Source organism: Stylophora pistillata, chromosome 12 (genome assembly GCF_964205215.1).
Source record: "Stylophora pistillata chromosome 12, jaStyPist1.2, whole genome shotgun sequence".
NCBI lineage: Eukaryota > Metazoa > Cnidaria > Anthozoa > Scleractinia > Pocilloporidae > Stylophora > Stylophora pistillata.
Genome location: NC_142530.1, coordinates 27,101,254 through 27,127,857, shown reverse-complemented (window position 1 = coordinate 27,127,857; position 26,604 = coordinate 27,101,254). Strand labels below are relative to the sequence as shown.

General features: G+C 37.7%; 1 protein-coding gene, 1 long non-coding RNA gene and 1 other non-coding gene across 9 annotated transcripts; 1 reads left to right on the top strand and 2 right to left on the bottom strand.

Annotated features, from left to right (window-relative positions):
* Window positions 1-174: 174 nt before the first annotated feature.
* On the top strand, window positions 175-13,410 carry LOC111341087 (homeobox protein Hox-B4a). Of its 5 annotated transcripts, none has more exons than XM_088740891.1 (5): window positions 175-415; window positions 2,503-2,607; window positions 7,463-7,574; window positions 10,894-11,554; window positions 12,395-13,410. In XM_088740891.1, exons 4-5 carry the CDS (start codon window positions 11,200-11,202, stop codon window positions 12,721-12,723), a joined length of 684 nt encoding a protein of 227 aa, XP_088597017.1. In that variant the 5' UTR covers window positions 175-415; window positions 2,503-2,607; window positions 7,463-7,574; window positions 10,894-11,199; the 3' UTR covers window positions 12,724-13,410. The 5 variants fall into 5 exon arrangements, with proteins under 5 accessions (XP_088597017.1, XP_022803787.1, XP_088597019.1 ...); XM_088740893.1 differs by lacking the exon at window positions 175-415 and adding an exon at window positions 451-2,121; XM_022948052.2 differs by lacking the exon at window positions 7,463-7,574.
* Window positions 4,615-4,686, bottom strand: Trnae-uuc (transfer RNA glutamic acid (anticodon UUC)). Its single transcript has one exon. It is a non-coding gene; the product is annotated as a tRNA-Glu (tRNA).
* Window positions 13,411-13,604: 194 nt separating the features above from the next.
* Window positions 13,605-21,287, bottom strand: LOC111341111 (uncharacterized). Of its 3 annotated transcripts, XR_015993940.1 has the most exons (5): window positions 21,161-21,175; window positions 20,071-20,322; window positions 19,827-19,988; window positions 18,796-18,943; window positions 13,605-14,157 (listed from the first exon to the last, which is right to left on the bottom strand). It is a non-coding gene; the product is annotated as an uncharacterized LOC111341111 (long non-coding RNA). The 3 variants fall into 3 exon arrangements; XR_002695821.2 differs by lacking the exon at window positions 20,071-20,322 and having other exon boundaries at window positions 21,161-21,287; XR_015993939.1 differs by having other exon boundaries at window positions 19,827-20,322.
* Window positions 21,288-26,604: the final 5,317 nt, after the last annotated feature.

The following is a 26,604-nucleotide window of genomic DNA, read 5'->3' as shown; positions in this document are numbered from 1 at the left end:
TCTAAGGGAAAAGTTTTAGTTGCTCACGATCGTTCAATATTTTGTTGGTAAAATGATATTTATCTAAGTATTTACTTTCCTGTGTTGTAAGTAGTATTTAAGGTATTGCGTTTGACGCGCATGTCATCTCAAGGTAATTCGTTTGATTTATGATTTTACTTGGCTGGAAATCTGTCTCTACGTGGGACTAGACTAAAAGTCTCCCTTGCACGTATGCTTTTCGCATTATTCTAGCCTAACTCGCCGTGAAAAACTACCTGTGAAGCACGATAAGTGGATGTTGTGCCAATTACCGCAGTGGAAAACATGAACGTTTTCTAACAAGGTGTAAAAGGAGGCGCGTGCATTCAACCGTTTTCGAACGGTTGTTTATGAAATGGAAGGTGTTAGGACACGCGAGTCTCCCTGTAAACAGGTAAATCTTCATCTACACACATTTCCATGATGCCTACTTTGGTTAATTATACAGTTAGTTGTTGTAGTAATTATCTTCGGTGGTACTGACTGGGGTCGAAGACACCTCAGTAGGATAATAGAGTGTCGGCAAAATCTTCTAATTTAATTATTTTTCCAATCACTCAATATTCCTTTCAGATTTGTAGTGATATACTTATGGTCAGAGAGAGATTTTCAATTTAATGGACAACGCTTGAGATAGCAACCAAGTTAATAGTATAATGAGTCTTTGTTCCTTCAGCTGTCTCTGCCTATTGGCCTCATTGTTTATTTAGCCCAAGACCGAGGGTCGCAATGAGGTTAACCGATAAAACTGCCGAAATATTTAGCCGTTAGGCGTAAATATTGAAAAATTTTAACCAGAAGTCGTAAAAAAATATAACCATAAAAAAGTTTCTGGTGACAACAATGGAATGATGATAAACGTAAGCCGTAAAATAGCCAAAATTTTAACAGTTAGCGGTGAAAGCCCTCACGCCATTGAGACCCTCAAGGTAATGGATGAAACCTTGCTCAATTGTCTTTCAGCAGCGCTTACACTCTCATTCTTTAAACTTGTGTTTCAAACCTTTGCACTGTACAAGCTTCAAATTTGGTTTATCTGACATTATTTGAAAATACACTTGCTGGCAAAAAACAAGAACAATTTAGGAACTTGGTCTCTTTTTGCTGGATAAAACTTTTTACATGTGTTCTAAGATTCGTGTACTTTATATCGTTTGGGGTCCACGTCTTGGTCCTATTGCAATTCTTTTCTAACATGCTCAGGTAGAAAGCAACTCTACTGGGTGAACGAACGTTAGCTGCTGCTTCCAATTTTTTTTCGCATATGATATCATGTGGGAACTGTACATTTGTACGTTTAAGTTGTATTAAAAAAAATCAAATATCTTTATTGGAATAAAACAGAACTTAAAGGCTGGCGTAAGCCTTTAATGTTAGACGGACCGTTATCAATTCTCTTTAAAAAAGTTGTGAACAAAATAATTGGTTATATCAACTAAGTTGAAATTTTAAATTAACCACCGTAACGAATAAAAAAGTTGACGTTTCGAGCGTTAGCCCTTCGTCAGAGCGAATGGAGGAATTGTGGATTGTAAGTGGTTGAGTATTTTTCAAAACATGCAAATTTCGAGGATTGTATGGAAAACATCATCCATTGATTACAAACATTCTTTCTATGGTAATTGTTAAAAAGAATCATCAAGAGGGGTTTTCCGATTTAGCTGAACAGCTGATAAACAAACTAAATTTGAAAGCTTTCAAGAAAATCGTCAGAGAAAGTCTCACTTGTACATGGAAAGTTAAGTGGAGAAAACGTTTTCCTTTTTATTGAGGTGGTAGAACTGTTTTGTGATAAGAGTGAAAGGTGTAGCCTAAACTAAAAAATGTCACTTAGGAGCTAGGATCGAATTACAGCTTTCCTGGAGGACAAAGCATAACTGACAAAACAAATTCATTTCCATGAATTCAATAGGCTAGCTTCCGTGACCTCCGAAACCCAATACAAGCGAAATATGAAACACCAAATGTGCAGATTAAAACTGCAAAACCATCACCTGCAGATTCATCCTTTGTGTCGCGACTCTGAAGAGAGTGTTCACCAGAATCAACAAAAACTTCAAGGTTTACTTTTAGACACGCACCAACTCAACCTCGAGACTGGTACGGCAAGCCGGGAAAATGTTTATTTAAGGCGTTCGCGTTTCGCAAGCTGGACAAAAAAATGGCGAGAACCGCACCCTAGTACCCTGAAGGGTGATTGCGTAAGTGCTCTACCGAAAAAAAGCTCAAGAAGAAAAGAAATTAGCATATCAAGTTTGTGAAAGCCACAGTGACTATAATTTCGAAGCTTCTGATATTTTAAAATATTGATCTATCTGTTAAGGGTATCCGAAATTTTCTTTGTATCGTATCAAACATCTGCTATAATCGCGACAAAACTATAGACATAAGTTTTGAATGCACCGAGTTTAAATAAGGGAAATCCTAATAATATTTTTTTAGCTAATTTCTGCGTTGAAATCTTTTTGTTTCCTTTTCGAGGTTCAAAAGAGCAAAATGATGGCTCAACAAAGGCTGTGAAAGCAGCCTGAGGAAGCAGCGATCTGAAAAAGGGGAAGGTTAACACACTTTCAACTCAGGACTGAGGTAAGAAAAGGGTACTTTATTAAAGCACAGATCCTACCTTTTTGAAGAAAGAAACTGCATCTGCCACGAGTGTGGTGAAAAAAAATATCTGAATATCCAACTGAAGCGCTTAAAATGTCGTTGTACTTTAAGTGACACTCGTTCTGCATTCTGCCTGGATCGGCAATGTTTTTAAGTATTCTATAAGTATTTTAAGTATTTATAATTCGTTCAAGTATCTGGGCGTAATTATCAATGAGAATCTGACTTGGACTGATCACGTGGATTACATTAAGACCAAAGTGTCTCAGAGGCTTGGCGTTTTACAGAGAATAAAACATCTTATGCCAAGAAATACAAGGGAACTCTTTGTAAAAGCCATGGTGCTGCCAATCCTTGATTATGCTGATGTGACTTGGGGGGATAAATCCAACACCACTCTGATGAACAAGATCCAATTACTCCAGAATAAAGCAGCTAAATTAATTTTAGATATGCCAAAGCATTCATCAGCAACAGAAGCTCTTGATCTACTTGGTTGGGATACATTGGAAAAAAGACGAAGATCTCATCGTCTATTTTTGGTTTTTAAGTCCTTGAATGGACCAATTGATTGGAATTTTAATTTTAATCATTTTAAAGACATGCATGATTATAACACTCGTTTTAATAACAACATTTGTAAACCACAATCAAAGCGTACATGGGGTCAGCATCGGTTTGTTTGTCATGCAGTAGATGACTGGAACGCTCTCCCAGACGGCATTAGGAACATTTCCGATTTTTCAGTTTTTAGACGTCTTGTTAAAAATATGTAGTCTCTTCTATTGATTATGCCCTTTTATCCTTTTCTTGATAACCATATTTATATTTTCTGTTATCCTTACGTTAGATTTATGCAGGGCCTCACTGAAAACCACACTTTGTGACGTGGGCTCCCTGTCAAAAAGATCTTACTTATATATTTAGAGCGTCGTGTGTAAATCGCTTAGCAAAAATGGTACCCCGCTTATATCTTTTTTTATTCGAACACCGAGTTCAAAATTTACCATCTTTCACACACCGTTTTACTTGCCTCTCATATGTAATTCAAACGCTCAACCAATTCATGAAATCTTTGGCGGACCAATCAAGATAGAGCTACACCTTTACATACTTTGCAACAAATATTCTAAAATTGTAAACCAACGAGTCAAATTAACGCAAAATACTTTTAAATGTGAATTTTACACCTTAGGATGATTAACGTTAAAAATGCTATAAAATAGCTCAGAAGTAACAAAAAGTTACGGTGACGTTCTTTGTTAAACTCTGTTACGTTTACGAGCGACCCAAAATACAAAAATATAAAGAAGTAAAAAAAGACGAAACTGGTAGAATAATATCTAAAACGAAGAATAATTCCCAGGCCCTTAGACCCGAAGTCTGAGGTAAAATAAAAGGGTGTTGCTGGTTGGGTTCCCTAGAGCCCCCTTTTGCCGAGGACCCGCTCGATTTGACGGTATTTGTCATGGCATCTGTCGGTCTGCGCAAATTCGGCATCAACACTATCACGCAACAGGGAAATTTCTTGATCACTGCAAATACCGTAGATGTTTTCTTAGCTGTGCTGCATCAGTGATATTCGATCGTTTGTTGAAGGATAATTAAGTGCCAAACCTGTGAAACGTCAGTAGTTGTCAGGCTTTCTGCACTCATAGGTCTGGACCCGAGGGTGATAACACGTGACCACAGTTTACTTTTCTCTTGGGAAGAAACGCGGAATGAATCCTAAGTTACTTAAAGATTACACTCCAGTGATTCAAAATAACCCTGGTCTCCTAGTAATAAACATTACAGCAAAGTAGCCATAATAAAGCATTACAAGATAATTACATAATAAACACTACAGGAAAGTAGCCATGGTGCTGTACTTCTCATACCATGTATAATTGTAAAGAGGTATTCGGCGCTCTTTCAAGAATATGATTTATGTGAAGAAAAATAATTTTTTTCCAGGACAATCGAAAAAAAAAAAAAAGAAAACAGTTCCCATACCGGGAGTCGAACCCGGGCCGCCTGGGTGAAAACCAGGAATCCTAACCGCTAGACCATATGGGACAATCTACTTATTGGTGGAATTGGCTAGTTGGGTGGAGGCAAAGGATGATTGCATTCTGGAACTTCAACTGTCATAATTGCAGAAATTTGTCCTCCGCCCGCCAAACTAAAATACGCCAACTAATGTTGCAAATGCAAAGCCTTAAGACCTCCATCTAGAATGTACTCAGTGATGGAAGTTTTTACAAGTTCATTACCATACACTAATCAAGTGCATTTCCTCAATGAAAAAGTAGCAAATAGAAAACAAAAAGTAGCAAAAAGTAAACAAGTCATATAAACTTATAAGAAATATTTTCTTTAACTGTACCAATTAACAAAAGCAGCTTCGTATGATGGACGATCCTCGCAGAAATCCTCGTCCATCATACGTATCAAATACCGCAGTTCAAAATATATGATTTTCATATATTTATTCTATCTCAAAAGCAGCTTCACTGAGTAGTTTGTCCTTTTTCTCAGTACCATCAGTTTGCTTTGACCAGTTAGATGTTAAGGTTAAATTTGAAAAACAGCTTCACATTTAAAAAAATATTCCAAAAAATTGCTCAGAAAGTCAAAATTGCTCGAGGTTGCTAGAGCTGCAATAAGTTGCTCCAAACGCCAAATGTTGTTAGGAAGTTCCAGGGCAGGACTGCCCAGCTCCGAGGATCGGTTTTGGGAAAATTAGTTATGGGGTTGTGAATCTCACATGATCTAAAGTAAAGGACATCCAGTTGACATCCCGGCAGCCCTTTATAAGAGACGCCCTTAACTCCTTTCAATGCGATTTTAGGATATCAAAAACCAACTTTTAACATCTCTTTTCAACTTGGTCAAACTTCTCAAACTTTAAGGGCGAAAAAACTTAAGTTTTGTTTTTTTCTCACCCAGGCAGCCAATACCGTATTTTCAATTTATCTTACGGTGTGACAAAGTGAACAAATGTTCAAATTGCATGTTGCAAATCTTGTGTTTGTTCAAATTACATTTTGTGAATCATGTTTCCACAGAAAATTTTATCAAAGGTTCGTGAGAGTAGGGATGATGTAATATGAAGAGGTTGCGTACACATGTAAGTTTGTTGTTGGTTTTGCTTCTTGAGTGGGGTTCTTAGTTGATTTTGTTCGTCGTGAAAAACCACTACTTCTTTTTAAATTGGAAACTGGGAAGACGAGAAGAGAATTTTCTTATATAAAATAATACATTATTTTATTACACGACTCGGGCAGTCAGAGGGCCAATAACTAAAATCAACCAAGCAAAATGCTCTATTGCCGGTCAATATTCTCTCAGTATTGGAGCGGGCACTGTCCCGAATGGTCCCGAATGCTATCGCACTTGTGTCCCTTTGAACTTCAGTTGTATAATAAATCTCTTATTAACCAAGCTTGCTCGGGACCGTACTGGAAGAATATCGGCCCTCGGTCTTTTTTGTACAGATCGAGCGCAGCGAGGTCCGTACTGTCAAGACCTCGGGCCGATATTCTCCCAGTACGGCCCTCGCGCTTGGTTAATAAGATATATATACTTACCGCTGGCCGCTACTTTCACCCTGCTCTTGGCATGCCCTCATTTGCTCTCAACTATGGAAATGTATTCCCATATGGTCTAGCGGTTAGGATTCGTGGTTTTCACCCAGGCGGCCCGGGTTCGACTCCCGATATGGGAAACAATTTTTCTCTGTATATCAGTGGAAACTCTCGTCATTGGAAGGTTTTAATTTCATCAATCTTTTTCTTTTGCATGCAAGTCATGGGTAAAAACAAACCGACTCTGCTTGGAAAAATACGCAACTCCGGTGCCGTATATAATGACGATTGACGTAGTGACGTATTCATTCTCCGCTTCAAACGTTCTCATGGAGATAAAAGGATATATTAAAAAAGGAACGGTCATTTCCTTGACCGAGTTACAGGGCAAGAGCAACTTAACGATTTTCAGTACCGCTTGATCCATGTAACACCTATTTTGAATTTGACCTCGTCTGGGGCTGTGCTGAGGGTTGTGTCGTGTCAGAGGCAGTGTCCCATCCAGATCGGCCTTATTTTAATCTCTTTTAACTGACTCCAAACCCAATTATAACATAACCAAAGCAAAGCGCGCGCTCTGATTGGTCAATTCAGCGTCTTCCATTTGCCCATGGGTGTACGCTGCTGACGTGAGCAAATGCAAAGACTATTTTTCCGCGCGCGCTTGTTTTTTCTGGTCACGTAAGATTTGTTAAATAAAAGGGAACTCTTTTGCTACAATGTATCAGTGTTATGTTATAAAACAAATGGTAAACACCACAGCGTACACTATTGAATTATGGATGCACTTGGGAGGTTTGCTAAGCACTCAAGAAGCTAGAGTCGCTCTCGGCTATCGCCTCGCGCGACTCTTACGCTTCTTTCGTGCTTAGCAATCTCCCGCGTGCATCCATAACTCAATAGTGTACGCTGTGGTGTTTACCATTTGTTAACTCAGACGGGAGGTGATTCTTATATGGTCTGAGCAATCAGTTGGCTTGGGTGTATAGTGAATAGTGTAGGGGTGGGGGCCATGAGGAAATATACTTCTTACGTCATTTGTTGATAGTTTGAATTTATTGTCGTCGAGATGGACATGAACAGTAGTCTTCAAGCGTTGAGTTTTTTTTTTTTTTCGGAACGAAAAAAAGAATGTAATATATCTATTTGGACAAAAGATTTTGAGCTGACATTCGTTTGACTGATGTGATGGAACCTATCTACTGCCATTTTTACTTGTAGCCTATTTTCATAGTGATCAGCTTAAGGTGTCTTTCAAATTTTAGTTTTGTGAACAGATATCATTCAACCGATGAAAATATATTGAATTCAGAATGGAGCCGTGTTGGTGAAGGCGCTGCTTATAGCACTCCGTGATTATTTCTCCACAAACTTAAGGTTGTTTCTTTCCCGAAGACAGTCAGTTATACGACAACAGGTGACTGTAGATGTTTGGGTGATTGCGAGGGGATATCTCATTTAGCAGATTTTTCGCCAAATGTACTGTGTATGCGTGATGTTTCATGACTTATTGTCGTACTGTCTACTATTCGTTTCATGGGTTGGAAAGTTCTTTTGTAAGTAACTGCGGTTAAATGTGAGAAACGCGGCGGAAATACAGGCTCTGTAAATAACTGCCAAAAACATATTCAGTAAGTGTTTAATCCCTATTGATCATGAAATGGAAATTGTCTCAGCTGGATACTCAAGATTTCCTTAAGCAATAGCAAGTTTCAAGTGTTCTTTGAGTTTAGAATCCAATTTGTAGTGCTATGATTTGAACAGTAAGCTGCTGAAAAATAATTTTTTAACTTAAAAAAAATGGTTGACATTCGGAAGAACAAACAAGACCTTTTCGTAAGGAAAAACTGAAATAAAAAAAAAAAAAAATCCCACACCTGGAGTTGAGAGTTGAACCCAGACCACCCGGTCAAAAAACATTTCTTACTGTGTACCCTTTGACTGTTCTTTTCTATTTTAATCATCGGATCCAATGTTGTCCAGTGGTTAGAACAGATCAAACCGGTTCCACACGCGGTTTGATCTGTTTAAACATAAAATTGTTTTGTACATATATTATGTATTATATGTTATGTATATATGTTATATATTAACCAAAATAGCGGAATGAGATCGTCATCTACTAAAAAGTGCTCAATAGCAGGGCCAGAGCCATGGATAATAATACCTCAAGGTTTAGGTTACTTGAACTTTTACTGCAACTCTGAGTTTCATGCCTCTTGCGAAGCAATCGTCAGGCAACTGCCAGAAATAAATTCCCACTGCACCTGAAGAAGGCTGGTTTGGCCAGCCGAAATATAGTGCTCCGTCTTAAAATTTACTTATCTACGTTGTATCGGTCTTGCCTCTATATTTATACTCCCTTTTCTGCCTTTAAAGCACACACAACCCACAATTCCTCTATTCGCTCCGACGAAGGGCTAACGCTCGAAACGTCAGCTTTTGTAATCGTTACCGTGGCCAATTTACCATTTCAACTTTGTTGATATATCCAAATTATTTCGTTACCCCCACCGACGCAACCCCAAACAGTTTCTTTAGAAACTATCAGCCTTTATTCATTTGAATTACTTGATCTTTGCTCAAAAAAAGAATAAAACACACACACACACACACACACACACACACACACACACACACACACACACACACACACAAATCAAGACCAAAAGATTTCAATCTAAGAATTTTTATTTTCTTTCTCGAAATTTCTTCGCACCACCTAAGGTTTCTAAAATTTTTCAAGATAATTTTTTGTGTGACGGAATCACCTAAAAATAGCATGACCTCGCCTTGGTTTTGTACAATAATCTTGGATTAAAGAAGGTTTTTTTTTTCCGGAAACACACGAATTGGATTTCTATTTCCGAACTATTTTGTGGGAATGCACTTCAAAAAACAACAACAAAAAGATCACTCATTGATCTAAAGCATGTGTTTATCACAAACAAGGAGGACATGCGTAACACCTTGTTAGATTTGGGTGTGAGAACAAGACAAAAATCCGGGAGGAAATCCACAGAGCATTTTATTGAGCGATATTAGGTTACAGTTGCCTTCTTATGCGAGGCAGTTATTTGACTCGCGGTACCTCCAAAGTAATGAACTCGTCATGAATTATTTTCCAGAGGAGCGTTGAACGCTTTTCATCGGCTGTTGCAGTTTTTAAACCGTCGACTCAGTGTATGATGAAATACATGTTAATTGAGTGGACAGGTAATTCCATTCTTTCCGTTCTCGGTGCCGACACTAATTAAAAGCAAGTAGTTGTTGGTCAAACTACTCAAAGCCTGCACAATCAGATGTTTAACCCAAAAAACTTTATTTGATAACTTGGAATTCTCAGGGTTTTTTTTTTTTATCTCAGTGCACAAACAAGTTGATATTTTTGGATTTCTCAGGCGTATGAGAAAAATCTAAAAGAGTTTCTGACGAAATTTCTCCAAAACTGAGAAGTGCGTAACGACTGATATTTTCAAGCAACCAGACCTTTCGTGGTTTGTGTCTAATCGCGAAACACGAATTTTCTTCGAGGAGGTTCTTTGTTCCTCAAAATGATACAAGAACACAGCAGAACTAACAATTTGCTAATTTAATAAATAATCACCTCTTTTCAGTTTCTTGTTAGTGAACCATTAATCATTTCGAGACAGCCAGAATGACACGAGAAAGACATTCCCTAACATCGATAGCAAAACAGTTGGGAAGTCGCTTTCGCAAAGACGATACAATTGTGTCAAAATGGATCTAGCGATCATTTGTTTGCAATTCGGTTGCTTCAAGTGTAGAGCGCAAACCTCGTGCATTTAATTCTATGATTTGACGTAGCAAAAGACGCGCAGGATACTACCAAGTTTATAATAATCATCGGCTAAGACCCGAAGGTCATTACAAAAATTATTATTCAAAACATTACATGGGTATTAGAATAACACTAAAATAACGAAGCTCCTTTAAAATAACAAACCATAGAAAACTGGCTCGAATAATGTACCCCAAACTTTCACTGGAAGTTAACAATTTTTTTTCAAGCAAAATTTATGATTGTAGGGCTTATTTTCAGAATACGCCGGTGGCCTAGAAACACAATAAACTTGACTATGCTGCTTAAATCCCTCTTTCGTGTTAAAGGCGCTAAACGAAAATATCATCAGCGCCAAATCTTTTTATCCAAGAGGGGAGATTCCCACAAAGTCTTTAACACTACTTACATACCAATTCAAAGCTAACGAAGGTGATAAATTCCTTATGGTAAGTTTCTATTTCATCGAGTCTCCATAGTGAAGTAGCATAGTTTGCAACCAATCACTTCGTATCGCTGATTGAAGAACTTTGGCCTGAGTACAAGCTTAAGTGTTTTTATTTATTTACAATCTCTAACGCGCAAGCGGCATTATTATAAAAGTCAGTATGGTGACTGACTGGCAGGCTATTAATCATGGGTCATGAGGTGATTCCACAAATGAAAAACATTTGCGCCAGCGAGACTCCATTTGGAACACGCGATAAAAGATTCCGTTTGTGACATGTGCTGAAATAGTTGTAGACTGACCGCCAGTACTTTAGCACCGCCCATTGGCGTTTTCTCCCTCGCGGGATACTGATCAAAGAGACTGACGAAGATTTATGGCTCAATTGCTATGAAGATTTATTGCAGGTTATCCTAACACTTGTTGCATTGTTGTGTTTCATTCAGATCCCCGGGAAAGCGTCTCAATATGGCTAAAATGACATTAAAGTACTTCAAAGAAAAATTGCCAATAAGAGCCTGCAATGCGTGCAGAATAGGAGACAACATTATCCGCCTGAATTTTCACCGTCTGTTTAGCAAGTTGATCTTGTTTGATATACATGCAGAAGGTGCATGAAAAATTACCCACCAAGTACTCCACACTTGAGAACGTTGAGGTCATGAACCCAGTGTGGTACTTGTTTGCAATTGGTGGAAATGGGTCACGTGAAGCGGTAAAAACTCCTTCCACTAGTCGATTTGTCATAACTCATGTTGTTAAGGGTTAAGATGTCAGGTCCAAATAAATCATCTTCGACAAACATGGCCCGTCCATCGCTTTATCCAACATCGGCAGAGATTTATGCCCAGCAATACACTTCGCAGCTGTCCTCGACATTTGAGCGCCAAATCAATTTGACAGGGAATTATTTTCCCTTTTTAGAAGTTTCAACCCGGAGACCTTCAAGCCAAAATTACAGCGCCCCGCCACCACGGCAGAACTTTCATGGTGAAGACACAAGATCGACCTTGTCTCATCACACAACACCGATACCAGACTATCTCCTTCAGCCAATTTATCCATGGATGAAATCAAAGAAAGGCGGTAAATCGGACTTTGGATTTGGTAGGTCACCTTTCTGGCAACACTGATAACCTTATTTTTCTCGTGGACAACTTGTCCGTAGCTTTTTAGCATGATATGGAATCTGGAGGGTTTTTTCTGCGGCTTGGAAGAAAGCGGAACAAAGCTAATCCGGGTTTTCCTTTATTCACTTGGCTCACGATGACTCAGTAGTTAAATTGCAAATATTGAATGACGTTTTCGAGATTTTAGAATGGTTCGTTTGTCTTTTATTATTGAATGTTGAGTATCTTTTCTGTCAAAAGGGCGGAGGTTTGAAGAGTAAGATGTCTCTTCTTGTGATTAATGAAGTCCGTATTGAGCTAAATTTGTTGCTTGGTGAGCTGATAGATGCCAACGAAAGATCGAATGTTGACATTCATTTGTAACATGCAATACGCGGGGATGTTTGCAAACATCTACCTGACATTGTTAGCACGGTGAGACGTTCTCATTGGTGAGGGAGTTTGTTTGATTATGGGACCATGCACCTATTGAATGACAATAGTCATCCCATTAGATTTGAAGTGAAATCTTCGCTTACCCAAATTTAAAGCTTGAACTTTGTGCAAGTGGGGCGGAAGGGAACTGATACTTATCGTGTAAGTCGTTTGTTAGAAACGCGATTCCGAGTAATTTTTCTATTTTAAATTGTCTTTTCAAATTGTTATTCATTTTACACGAGCATAAAGGGCTGATTTTCAAAATTATGTACAGCATTCGAAACACTCTCTAAACAGTTCGCCTGTGCGAGCTGTTTCTCCCTGTATTTTATCATGAAAATAATTTGTTGTTCTACAATAAGAGCTTTCTCTTCATGTCTTCTTTTGTTCAAATTTTCAGGCCAGAAACAAGCGAAGCGGCACAGAACGAGTTATACGAACAAACAGCTTTTAGAACTGGAGAAGGAATTTCACTTCAACAAGTATCTGTGCAGCTCTAGAAGGAGCGAGATCGCAAAGACCCTTAGTCTTTCTGAACGACAAGTCAAGATCTGGTTTCAAAATCGTCGAATGAAATGGAAAAAAGATGAAAAAGTCAACGAAAGCTCCGAGAAAATTTGTCCGCGATTTATGGAGGCGCAAGACAGACAGCGTCACCTAATGTCTTGCTCCCCTCTCTCTTATTCGCCGCCCGATCGCCGAGCGTGTCCAGATGAAAACTTTCACTAATAATGTGAATAGAAAGCAACGGTACGAACAAGTCTCGCTCAATGCGGAGACCAATCTTTTGTGGACATTGCGGTATGTTAATTATCGTAACATTGTACATTTCGAGCGTTATTTAATGGAAGGAACTCTTGTTAGCAGGGATCAGTAACTTTCCGCCTTTACGCATTTCTAATCCAGTGTTAATCCATTTCAAAAGGCCAATCGACACCATATTTCCTCTCTCCTTGTTGAAGGTGTGAATAGTACTGGGAAGAGCTTACGTCTTTAGAGTTCCTCGCAAGAAATTATTTATTGAATAGAATTTTTCGTTTGTTGCCGCCAACGCTGCAATATGGAATTTGTACAAACACTCAATCCATCCCTTGAAATCAACAGCGACAATTCACACAACCAGTTCAAGGTCATTTTAGCACACAACAAGCGCCGTTTTACTGCACACAGACAGTCGGTGAGATTTCTTTGTTTTAAAGAGATTCACAGCCGTAAAGTTTTCACCTTCGCCTTTCCGCTATCTTGTTAGTCGCGTTCCAGAATACCACCGACCAAGATTCCGCTTAGCAGTTTCAGATATGTTCTCGTTTTCCGTGTTTATTGCTTCGAAGGTTAACTTTAATATACAGGTCACATAAAACTTGTTGGGTTTTACTCTTCTGAAAGTAATAAAACATCTTTTCATACATCTCTCTATCTTGTCTGTCAGTGTTTGATTCATGAATTCTTCAAGCACAAGGGAACTGGCATATTTTAGGAAAGGGCTTTCTGAAAGCTTGCATTTTAGAGCATCCTTATTTATTTATATGAGAACTCTACGATGTTCGACTTCAATAAAGGAGAAATTATGCTGATTGATTCTTTAATTCCAATAAAGTCCCAAAGCTAAGTTAAAGGCAATGTTTTTAATTTAACGAAGAGAATTCTTTCCACAAGAAACGAGTACGCCATTTTGATGGCGCCTCCATGTTCAGTCTTATTTTAGTCATATAAAATAATTGCAAATTAGGTTTGGTAAGAGTTCAGGAAATAACTGCCCCATAAAAATTACATAATATTGTCCATAAATCATCAAAAAAGAGGCAGTTCTACTCCAAAGACAGCTTCAATGCGGGACACAAAGCAGCCATTAATTTTCATTACAAAACTCTCACAAAACAGTCGCGGTTTTCTTTCTTATCCAGACACGCAGTACTCCGACTGTTTCCGCTCATCTCTAAGTAATAATTTCATTCAGAACTTAAAGTGAAAATCTAAATTAAACTCTCAGTTTGACATCCAAAGACGATCGTCTAAGATATGTCAGGATTCATAAATCACCGAAACTCGCGGGAAGCCATCTTGTCTGACAACAAAGGGAACCGTAAAAACGTCTAAATGTAAACGAAAACAGCCAGCGTACTTTGTGTAATGGAGAAGAAATTGTCCGTGATGAAGAAAGTTCTACAAGAAATTCAGAACAAAAGTTTTCAATGAGACTAGAAAGGAATACTAAATAAACCAAAAAATGAATCTGCGCGTTGCCATCTAACATCTATTCACATAACTTGACAACTTACACACACAACGTAATTTCAACTCAATCTTTATTTTAATGATAGCCAAAACATGTAAGTTTGTACTATAAAATCTTAATTATCGGTCAAAAAGTTTTGTACACTAACTATGAAAATAAACAAACTCTATCAAAGGCAATAATTGTTAACTTCATAGCAGTAAAGATTACTTCTACCTTCGTAAAGAGGTCATAAATAACTGACAAACTTCTGTCTATAAATGGGCGAAACCATTAGCTCATCTAAATACAATTCTAAAAGCTAAAATTTCCTCTAATTCCTGTATTGATAAACCTAACCGATAGCAAACGAATAATGTCCACTTCATATACATCTAATAAGCTAGTTGGAGGACAAAATGTTCCCCTCTCTCAAGCGAGAGAAGGTATGGTGAACAATGCGGATCTCGTGTTTCAAAATATATCTTGAACACCATGGGTTTCTTGATAAATTCTTAACTTAAACGTTTACCAAACTAAAACCAAAGTTATTTCCTGTCTTATACCTAATTCGGTAAAGCTGAGTGTTTTAACGGGAAAATGGAAGAGCCAATTAATAACGGAATTATTCGTCGTTTTCCTTGTACGAGTCTACATCCACATTTGAGAGTAGAAGGCCGCCATTAGTAGCAAGAGAGCCCTTTGCACGCTTAAATATTGTAGCAAATAAAATGTATTTAAGCATATTAGTTGGTTAAACATTCAGCGGTAAGATTAGGTGATAACATGCTCCATTCAAGAATAATAGTTACGGGAAATAAAACTATCACTATTGCTGTGTGTATTATAAAACGAATTTATAATTCAGTTGTTCTCCAATATACTACATCAAGTTGAAAAATATCTAAAATGTTAAAATCTTCAGCTCAAATAATGAGTACCTCTTTTTACAGTGGAAATGATAGCTTAATGAACGAAAATAGCAGAATGTCTGTGTACTTTGCAATAATTTCATGATGATGAGCGTTCCTTTTAACTGAAGAGGGTCGTTCGAAAAGATCGTAATACGAGTCCTCCTCGCCTAAACATTTTCGACCATGTAGTAGTTTAATGCAAACTGCTTTCTTTCGTTCACAGTAGCTTCCTTGTGGACTAGGTCTTCCGCATTTGGTTTATTCATTTGTAAATAACACCGAGCAATGTCAAGGGTTTTGGCCTACTACGGCCGGGAATAATAACACATCCATTCCAATATGTACTACATTCCTTTCCCTAGTAATTCGAGATATGAAGCTGTCTTTCCCTCGCTACAGCGAGGTTTTTGAAGTCATTAGATGTAACATGCTCTCTTAAGAACGTCATTAGAAAGATTTTTTACCATGCATTCGAAAGACATCTACATGAAAGGTCAGATCAGGAAACAGACATCACTTCACAAGATCTTTCTTCTTTAATATCCTACATAAGATTCCGTGCGAACGCGGTGTTCTTGTGACTGCATTCATGTTTTCACAGAGTTGATTCCCGCTAGGTTGCCCTTTGACACCGAGTTTTTGGCCTTACTTTATCTGGTTTTGGTCATAGCAAAAAGCAAACCTTTGAAACCTTCGTTTTTGGGCACCATTTTGTTGATCACGGTGCTGTTTGCATCTCTCTGGCAGAAGAGAAAGTCTCTTAACGATATAATCTTAAAAGTTACCCATAAAAACCAGAGCTGTCTGCTGTTTTGTCGAGATAAGCCAGTGAGCAGTTCAAAATAAAAGAACACCGAGAATAATAAATCAACTTCAAGACAGTTTAAATGGGTCTGTGTGTCCTGCGAGTAAAATTTGCAGTTGTACTTGACAGGAGACTCAAGTAGTTTCCTGAATGTTAATTGAGTCACTCCCTATCATTAAATAAACAAATCAATTTTCTCCAGAAAACTTTCCAAACATTCGCTTTGCTTAGCTTTGAACTATTTCAATTTACTAAGTCGCCGAGCGATCTTACAGCTGACTTACAGTAGCCTCGGTAATTGAGTCACGTGACTGAAAAGAGTCGCCGTACACAGAATAGTACAAGTGATTATATATACCCGGAGACAATTTTGTGTTTGAATGATCTACAGGTTTTCAGGCTATTTCCTCTTAGATTGTCATATCTGTTTTAGCTTCCTTTTTTTTATACATTACAGAAAAATTATGAGGTGTTAAAAAAAAAAATTTAGGCGCCTTTTACGTGATCACCACCGAGGTTTCACTAAACAGGGCCTGGAAAATGGATGGAACAAGTTGACAAGCTCATTTTTCATGTCGGAGACGATGTCATTAAGGCGCCTTCATGCCTTCTGTGGCGGCCCAAACTCAAGGTGCAAGATGTGTCACACTGCCCAGCTTCTGGATCTTTGTCGGAAAAGGCCCTTTTCCGACAAAGATCCAGAAGCTGTCTCTCTAGAAAGTTTTTATCTTTTATCGATGAAATGAGACCAGTCGAGCATTACTACCAGTGCCTTCGCAAAATGGTATTGTTCATGTTTCCTGGTTGGAGTTTTGCAAAATTGTAAATGTACATTGTTTACTTTGAAACCCAAGGATGCCTAAATAAACTCTAGGATCAGAAGTTTAATATCTTTTGAATGCGCTGGCTTCAGTAAAAAAGGTTCTTGTTGAAAGCACACATACACAGATCACATATTTTATTTCGTTAAAAGTAAACGTAATACGTAATTTTCTGATCCTGGTCGAGTGTTGGTCGGTTTTCTCTCTAGAAACCACACTTAACAAGTGGAGTATTAAGTCATCGAACTTTAAAAGAGCTTTTCCAGATTAATCTGTAATTTCCCGTGTTGGGAAGATTTCTGTTTCCTCCAAATATATCGTATCTCCCACAGCCCGGTCGGTAATTGGATGCCTTCAATAAGCGCGCGTACCAATTGTCTGCCCTTAAGTGCTAAACTTCTAGCGAGCAAGGTCAAGTTAAAAAAAAAAGAGTTAAGTTAAAAAAAAAGAAGAGTTATGGAGTGTCTATAGCTGATGAAAACAATGCTTGTACATTTAGAAAACCGATTATATAGTTTGAAATTCCGGAACGTTTCTGTTATGTTAGACGAGAATTTTGGCTCCTTGTTGTCTCGAGATATTCAGATTAATTGAATAAATACCTAATTAATTATACTCTTTCAGGAAGGTGTCAAAGCATGTCTCGTAAGGGAGAAAAGTGATCGTTAAAACAAACCAAAAAAAGAATCCTTTCCTTAGCCTTCCGGTTGTGAAATGAAAAACGAATCATCCCTCTTTCTGGTAACTATGGCAACAGAAGGACAAATGCGAGAGGAATAACAAACAAATTGAAATTATCAAATTCGAATAAGTTGTAAGTTCTACTCTTTTTCATGATTAAAAACTTGAAAATCCGTAATTTTGGCCAAAGATCGCTCTGGAAGTTGACCGGAAATTTTATGATACCTGTGATCTTTGTGCGGAAAGTTTTTGTGATAAAGAACCATCAAATTTGGGAGAAAGATCAAGACATTGTGGAAGAATTTACCCGCCAAAATTTTACAACCAATACACTTTGTAAAGTTGAGCCGATAGCCACACGATGCGACGCGAATCAAATTCGAATCGATTCCATTTCATGCAGTCATGCACTACAACTTTTGTGACAGCAGCCATACACCATTGGCTTTGAAATAAATGAAAAAAAGGGCATACATTTTATAAACTCAAATATCATGCCAAAAAAGTCCCACAATGCTTCAATAAAATTGTAGAAACTAATAGGTAGAACTTAAAGAGAATACAGATATCTCAGTAATCGATTTGGTATACCAATTCGTTAGAGTCACTATTTCTTTTCTTGAACTAGTATTTCTAGGATTGAAATTGGGTTTTGCGGGATGATTAAGCTGATCAATAGCCGTTACAATTTGATGTGTTAAATTCTTAAATTATACCTTGAAAGATTCATTGAAGCTAAAATCAGAAGTATGCAATTTGATTTTTACACTGGGAGCAAGTTATGAGGTCACAACTACATGCAAAGTTTGAGTGATAAGGTTATTAAGTTACGCAATCATCATCGTATTTCTTTGTCGTTCATCAATTTATGTAAAATCAAATGAAGTCGATCTTCTTGCTATTGCCTTTGTCCTTGAAAAATAGGAAAATGTTGCAACATTCCGGTTTTAAATCTGTAGCTGTGACGTTCTCATTTCTCTCTACGTAGTTCTTGATACCGCTGACCATAGTAAACATATGGAACTTATAAGGAGCCTCTATGCCATATATGTTTTGGTTTTTTTCGGACCTAACCCTGCAAAATTTTCAACGGTATTCCAATCATTCTGAGCTAACTCGAGCTTATCATTGAGCTTTTCAGACACAAATTGAGAACACACAAACGCAAAAAAAAAAAAAAAAAAAGAAAAAAAGTGAAAAGTGGTAAGGGAGGTCCAACATAACTGTAGCCACATTTAGTTGTCATCTCTGATTTGTCATTTGTCTTGGTTTCGCCTTTACTAACTCAGCACTAACCTATCACTGGCTAATACTGTAGTGATCTAGACTGTCTACAATAGTTACACAACTATTAACAGTTCTTACTGTAAGATAGTCCAGTCCAACTACACTGTGAAATAATCGGCTTGAACTCCCACAAAGAGCTTTTCGACACACGCAGACAAAGACTGGATGTGGTTTTAAATTTCTCTCGTTGTCAGGAAGGATTCAGGACCGCAGTTTCCTGTTCTGACTGTAAAATGAATAAATTAAATTAGCTGTGCCTTAGTACAATTAACATAAAGTTTCTCTCTTTTTCTGAATAGAAAAATTACAAACAACCATCTTCGGACAAATGATCACCTCATCGTTGAGAGAAGAAGGAAAGATAACCCTGTAATAAGTCGATGATCATGCAGTCTGGCAACTTGATCGATGAAGAATCACTAGTGGGTATACTATCAAAATTGAGTATGAAATAAATCTGATTAAGGGTGGAAAATATTGAAGTTTCCACCGTGTAAGCGATATATAACACGGATGCATCTAATCCTGGTATCCACTCGAGCGGTCCTTCTCAAACCTGTGAGCAGATTATGTTGAAATGCTGTCTATTTGGTGTCAAAATCTGCGAAAATTCGAATTCGTTAATACGAACGTTCAAGCCTTCCTATGTTTCTACCCATAATTTTTTCCAAATGTCTCGGCCTGAGCCGTAAACTACAACTTACGACTACTTGAACAGATGTTGAATATGCCGGACATAAATGAGGAATACATCGGATTGAAAACTCATTTGACGCTGTTTTCGAGCACAGCCGTCGCAATAATGCTACCGCACCCTGCAGAAGCATGGTATAGTTATAAACATGACTTTTTAAGATACATTTTCGAGTGAATTTACTACAAAAAAGTGTGAGATTAATCGACAAAAGTATTCGGGCGTTTTGCTGTGAGTTATCTGTCATAGGACGAACAGCTGTTTTGTTGAAGGGGGGGGAAGAAAAAATTATTTCAAAAGGTTTGAGAGACCAAGGGCTCCAAACATTCTGTTCAAGAAAGCACATAAATGAACTGAAATAAGACGGATGCTTTATTAAACATTTTCAAAAGGCATCTGTTTTCTGCGCACTTACCTTGACTCAAGAACAAGAAGGACAGTGCATATCACCATAAAACGCGTTCAGATCGAACATCCATCTCTACGCAATAGATATCTTCTGGAGTCCATCCTCACGTGGAACTCATCCAGTCAATAACGTTACTGAACGTTGCTCTCAACCAAAGGGCTTTAACTCCTGGAAATTATACGTTTGGCTTCAGTTCTCCATATAAACTTACTCACATAAGCAAATCGAAACAAACGGCCATCTTTCTTACTCAACTATGCCACAAGTACCTTCTGGAACAAAGGTTTTGCTACAACTCTATTTGTCATGCGTAGATCGGTGCCATATCATTGGTTTGACGGTGTTTTGCGCACACGTGCACTTGACTTAAGGCAGGAAATCTTCAGTAATCTCATTACGAAGATAATGAATAGAAAAATTGCCAAATTGCATGCTAAGGTCCACTTCACAAACTAATCATCTTCCAGACACCTCTTGTATCGTTACACGCCCTACGGAAAGGCTGCCGGGACAAAAATTAAAATCACAGGAAATTTTGAAAGAACAAAATGTTTTTTTTTTTAAATAAGCTAATCAATATGTAATGCAGTTACAGAGAGAAGGGAAATCGATTTAGTTTGTAAAGATGTGGTTTTTCGTTGAATTATTAAGATTTGGAAAATTCCCTGAGTTCCAAAAAATAGATTTAAAATTTGTTTTGTCATCATTTAAAGCCTGCACTTAAGTCACCCCTTCACAACACATTCATCATAGTTCGCTAAAAGAAAACCTTCTTAGCGAACTTGTTATCATATTTGTTCACATCTTTATGCTATTAATCATGCTTGCCAAATGTCCTTACTGTCTGGTCTTTTTCAATTCAAAATTTCCCTTTGCAGAGATAGATACCGTGCGCTGTGATTTTTGCAAAAACAACTGAGCTATGGTGATCTTCCAAACGCCAGGGCTGTAGCCAGATTTCAGGACAAGACGAGGCAAGTTTCGAGCGCCGAAAGCCCGAGCCGCTAGAAGGGTCTGGGGGCATGCCCCCCAGAAAACTTTGAAATCTAGAGATTTAGAAATGCTCTTTTAAGGATTTTCCGTGACATTTTTCTTCAGAAAAGTCAATCTTTAAGAAAAAAAATTAAAAAAGGCCAAAATTAAGACGAGGCAATTGCCTCGTCTTGCCTCATGCTAGCTACGGCCCTGAACGCCTATTTTGTCTATAACAAGCTACATCTGAAAAGAGAAAATAGTTACACATGAAATATAAGATCATTTACTATTAATTGTTACTGAGCTGTGGCATCTCAAAGATCTACCCCAAGCCACAAATATCTGATAATTCATTATCTACTTACCATTGATGCAGCTCATGGCGATACCAAGCAAATGCAATTAAGGTTTTGACTACAGAATCGGTGAAATTTCTGTGCCGCATACTGTGACCCAAAGCTGCTTTAATCAAACCAAGACCTATCAATGTGCGTAAACTGTGTTGACACTAATTGATTTCCGAGACAGTATCAATTGACAGAGTTTCCGGTGCTGTGACTGCAGAACCTAAAACATTTGATAAAGGAGAAGGATCAAGTTTCGCTTGAAAAAGATAAAACAACTTTATTTTCAAGCATTTATTTCCAAGCTTATAGAGCACAGAAAAAAATTTCCGTCTTTAGAGTGTGGATTCTTTTTCACTAGAGTTAAACGTAGTCATGCTGAGTCAATATGTTTGAGAACCAAGCGTTAATTATGTGTGAAGGATGATGTAAATAGTAAAATAATTATGTGCCAAGAAGCTCACATAGATATTGACGATCTATTTGTATTTATTGGTTAACGGTGGTGCAGAATTGGAATGCAGACAGCTTTATCATAGTAAACTACTGCTGCACGCAATGTTACGGTAAAAACCAGTATAATTGAATTACACCTCAGTTGGGTCAAAACTTGTATGAAACAGGCCCAAATTTTTGAGAGTTTAGTCAATCAGGATAATGCTGAATTAATTCAAGATAATATACATAGATAACATAGAAAGATTGCGACCTTTCCACGATGCATGACAAGAATTTACACTTCGGTTTTCGATTTAAACTCTCCTTTTGTCCTGGGAGACAAAATTAGACCACAATTCGGCTGAGTGTTGAATTTCTGAAAGTGACGACACGTATGAAAACCGCTCCAGGAAACGGAAAACTAACACAACCAAACCGTACCAACATTTATTTTTCGCACCCTGATTGTTGTTTTCTTTTCTTTTCATGGAGTTTCATCTATAAACAATTGGAAGGGATGTAGTGATTTAGGAGGTCCTCTGTCCGTAGTTTTGAATATTGTCGACGTTCTTACAGGAGGTATCAGCGCTTATAAACGTCAACCCCCAATACCGCAAGGCCACTGATGTGGCTTTTAGCAGAAACTAAGCTTCGACTGAGTCACTATTCCATGTTTTCTCATCAATTTTGATAGCGTTTTGTAATTAAAAACAGAGATATTAATGAAGTTAGAAAAACCTGTTCTTTACTGAATGGGCAATTACACTCCCTCTTGAAAACGTTTTTGCATGACCTGAAACAAATGTGTGTTGACGTTAATCAAATTACTTTCCAGCATAAACCTTATGTTTTCCACTCAAATGAAAGATTCCTGAGACCAGTGGGATACAAATGAAGAATTTTGAGCCATATTGGTAATGTAACAAGAGGTCATTTAGGATAATGACTGAAAATCAAGTGTTCGGATCTTCGACGTTGTTTGAGAACAATCGTTAGAAACATAGGAATTGTGAATTGACGGCTTTTGGGTTAGGGTTTATTAATTTGTATTTCAATCCCCATGGTGTTTTGATTTGATTACAGGATTATCTCTTAATCGTATTATTGTACACTAAAATCCATCTTGTGTCGCTTTTTAACCGCAAGCTGCAACACAGCTGAACATGTAGAGATAGCAATTAACTGAGGGCTTTTGTCATTGAAGTTCATTCTTTGTTTGCATTTTGCTTTAAAATAACGACCTGGCCAAGCTTTCTGTTAATCAATTTCCACGGTTAATATCTTAATACAGCGGCAGGTGCACAGACAGATCCTCTCTGTCTGGCACTTACAACTTAAAAACCTCATAAAGTGGTATCCTCGTGCAGCTCTTAAATGACTTTGCTATCAGAACATTGTCACCTTCTCCTTAGAAGTCTTCGTTTTGTCCCTTAATGACTGAAGAGGAAATAATTTTCTCTGACAAGAAAATAGACCCACCCAGTCGGCCACTACCATCAAGATGCATACTGGGTAAAAAACATTTTAAAACTGTTCTGCCTTAGTGAGCTATGGTTTATGGAGAGAAAATAGCTGAAAATACGTTAAACGTAAAGTATTGAATAAGCAGTCGACGGATTAAAGTGCAGATATCTTTGAATGCGAAAGGGATGTCTTGAGCGCGTTAATAATTTTCACCGATGTTGAGGTTGATTTTCATTAAGGTTGTTCATATCTTACAGTCGCAACACGTTTTTATGATATTATAGGCGAATTAACTTTGCATGTTTCGTTATCAGAAAATTAGGCCGCTCCTGGCCGAATAGTTGAACCACACAGTGAGTCGATGACAGTAATTAGGAAAAGCAGAAAACAGATAAAACAGCAGGGAATAGAGCAAACACCTGAGTTAGAAAACCTGTGCACTGTCAGTGTCACTGAGCCACCGGGGGAAACTATTTTAAGGGGTGAAAACAAACTGTCAAAAAGGAATTTCTCGCATAAAAACATACACGCAACAGAATGAAAGCAAAAACTTGTTTCATTTTGTGATGAAAGAAGATAGCAAGTAGATCAAGTATCTCTATATTTGAGCGACGTGAATTAGAGAGCTGTTCTTTGATAATAATGCAGCAAGGGAATTTTGTGATTTTCAGGGTTGCCCTTCATTCTCAATATAGATCCCCTCAGGTATATACGATCCCAAAAAATAAAGGTTCGCAAAGAAAAAAAAATTGTGCCATAACTTAACAGGAATAATTGTCTGCAATACCATATTTTCCCCTTTTTTGATGTTTACAACTTGAACGGGAAATTGCAGAAATTTCTTCCCAACAAAACTTTTGTCATCATAAACCCGCTGAAATCCCTTTCCCGGCCTATCCTCGGTTTCCTTTCCTCTCCCCCCCCCCCCCCCTTCAAGGTTGTTTTCCCTGCTTGTCCCGCTTTCATTCGCCCATGCATATCTACAGAATGCCAGGAACAGACCAGAAATCTCTCATTTGAATATCAACCAGTTAATAAAGGTCAATAAACGACCGATTATTTTATCAAATTCTCACCCTCCATGTTTATTTATGACATCTTCCTAAATTCCATCAGACTTAAAGAGGGGTGTTGCGGACTTGCGGTGGGGAGAGGGGGGGGGTCTCTTATACATATTGATGAGTGTAATTGATTGAGGCTAAGAGTCAGTTTTGCGTTGTTTAATTCCACATCATTAACATTTTTCAAACATTACATATCTCAGCAAGTTCTAGGTGTACTTTGATGGCTCTAATCTAGCTGCGAGAATCATATCCCAACAGGACACTCATGCATTTCCAAAGCCACCTTGTTCTCCAGCCCCTGCGAGTTCTAAAACAAAGATGATCTTTAATGTAGAAAAGCAGATCAAAAGGTATAACGGCATCAAGTATCAAGGTGCACCTTACATTCAGTGGTGATTTCAGTGGTTATACTGCCCACACCTTGCTCTAAGAGACAAACTTTCCAATAACGCAAAGAATAATAAAATTGTTATCGGAACGTTCTCATATAGCAATTAAAGAATACAAAACAGCTATCAAAGCTGAGGGTAAAAACTTAAACAGGGGAAGTTAGTTACAAGAGTCATATTTAAGGTTATCTTCGCAAGAGGCTCGAGACAAACAGAGGTATCACAAAAGTCGATTTAAAAATGATTTTAGAAGTTAAAATAAGTCAAATCGTTCAGAACAACCCAGCCACAGAACCTGATATGAAATAAGAAACCTCCTTTTTTTTTCAATTACCTTGATCTTAGTCATTTTTCTATGACTACCTGTCGGTTGGTTGTTTGTGTTCGGTTTTTCCAAATGGGAATAAATAGAAACAGAACGATAGAGACGTCCCCGATGCATTTTATGGAAGGAGTCAGTTTTCAAACATAGAAATTTTGGGTAAGTGGGTAACAAATTGATAGCAAAATAAACTCGGCTGATTAAAAAAAAAGACAAACAAAACAAAATTAGAAAAAACGTGGTTCTCGACTGTAGGCCGAGGTAGAACGCGGTTGGAGATGTACGAGATGTGCGCTATGCTTTTTTACGAGGCCTTACCCATTCATATGCCTTACAAACTCCTACGTGATACTCATAAAAATGTGGACACCATAATCTTTAAACATCTTCTCCGCAATAACAACATTTACTATTCCCGCACCCCTCTTTTCCTATCTCATACGCCTAGTAAATATAAAAAAAAACCGAAGTAAAAACAAAAAAAGTGACGTGAGAGTCGATACCTGTCAGTTTGTTGGGTTCCACTCCTTCAAGGCATTATTAAATACCCACAATAGAAAAAAACCAATTGATCTTAACCCGAATAAACCCATTTAGATATACCAAAAAGACCAAGTTAACAAGTCGGCCCCATTCAATTAAATATCAAACGTAAAAATCCTCTTTCCCTCACAAATTTTGAGAACGCAGAAGAATTCTACAACGGAGAGTAGTTTTTGGAGGATTTTTCAAAGCGTGACCTGTTTGACATAAACTGCTGTAATTCAACTTCGACAAATCAAAGTCTCGAGCTGGATATTTGAGCTGACATGTTCAGCGTAACATATCCGCTTAGGGTGGAAGGTCTGAGCCAAATTTACGAATTAATTTACCTGAAAACGTAAACCGTATTAGCCTACTTTGAAGTTAAAGACATCCGTTAGGACTCTTTTATTGACCACATAAAGTGGTCAGTTAATTAACTGCACGAACTTTTTTTTTATAGTGCTGAGCTGTACGTGATAATGTTGGTAAGTGTACTCTTTGTTGTCTTTCTCGACTGAGTTTGTTACGTTATCAAAAAAGAAAATTGAGCATCAAATTATCTTCTAGGGCGCCTGTCGAATTCTGTCTTAATTAATACAAATTCTCTCTCACCTTAAGGTGTGTAATGAGATATGTGTGTAACCAGAAGTAATAATTTGGAGTCTGAACTATATATGTAAAATTAAATTGAAAGAAGAAATTGATTCTGAGCTGCGTTTGTGTTTAAAAAAAAAAGAGTGCTACTTTTAAGGTTGACGTGTTTGTTTGACCCGCTATTTAGCAGGTACACAGGAAACATCAATCATAGTGATTGTGTTGTCGACAAGAAAATTATTGAAAATTCTACTCAGTGAAATCCAAAAGCAAAGCCCCAAGATATTCCCCTTTTTCTTAGATCGTATGTCCTATATAAGTGTTGAAATGCTTGTTAAAGCCTAGAGACATTTCAGACTTATATTTAGAAACATCTATATTACATTTGTTTCAGGATGAATGACTAATATTCCCCGACTTGCTTCGTCCAGCTTTCATTTCAGACAACGCCCTTTCCTCCACTTTCGATCACCAAGGATATCTCACCGTAGAATAAAAAACAGCTTCACAATTAGTTTCTCTTACATTCAGTAAAATTTTAGATATTGTCGGCTGAAGAAATGTATTTTGAATACATCGTGCACGGCAATGGACCGCCATTTTTTGATGAAAGATATATGAAAGTCCAGACTGAGGCTTTACTTGAAAAAAGTAACGCGCTCCTTCATC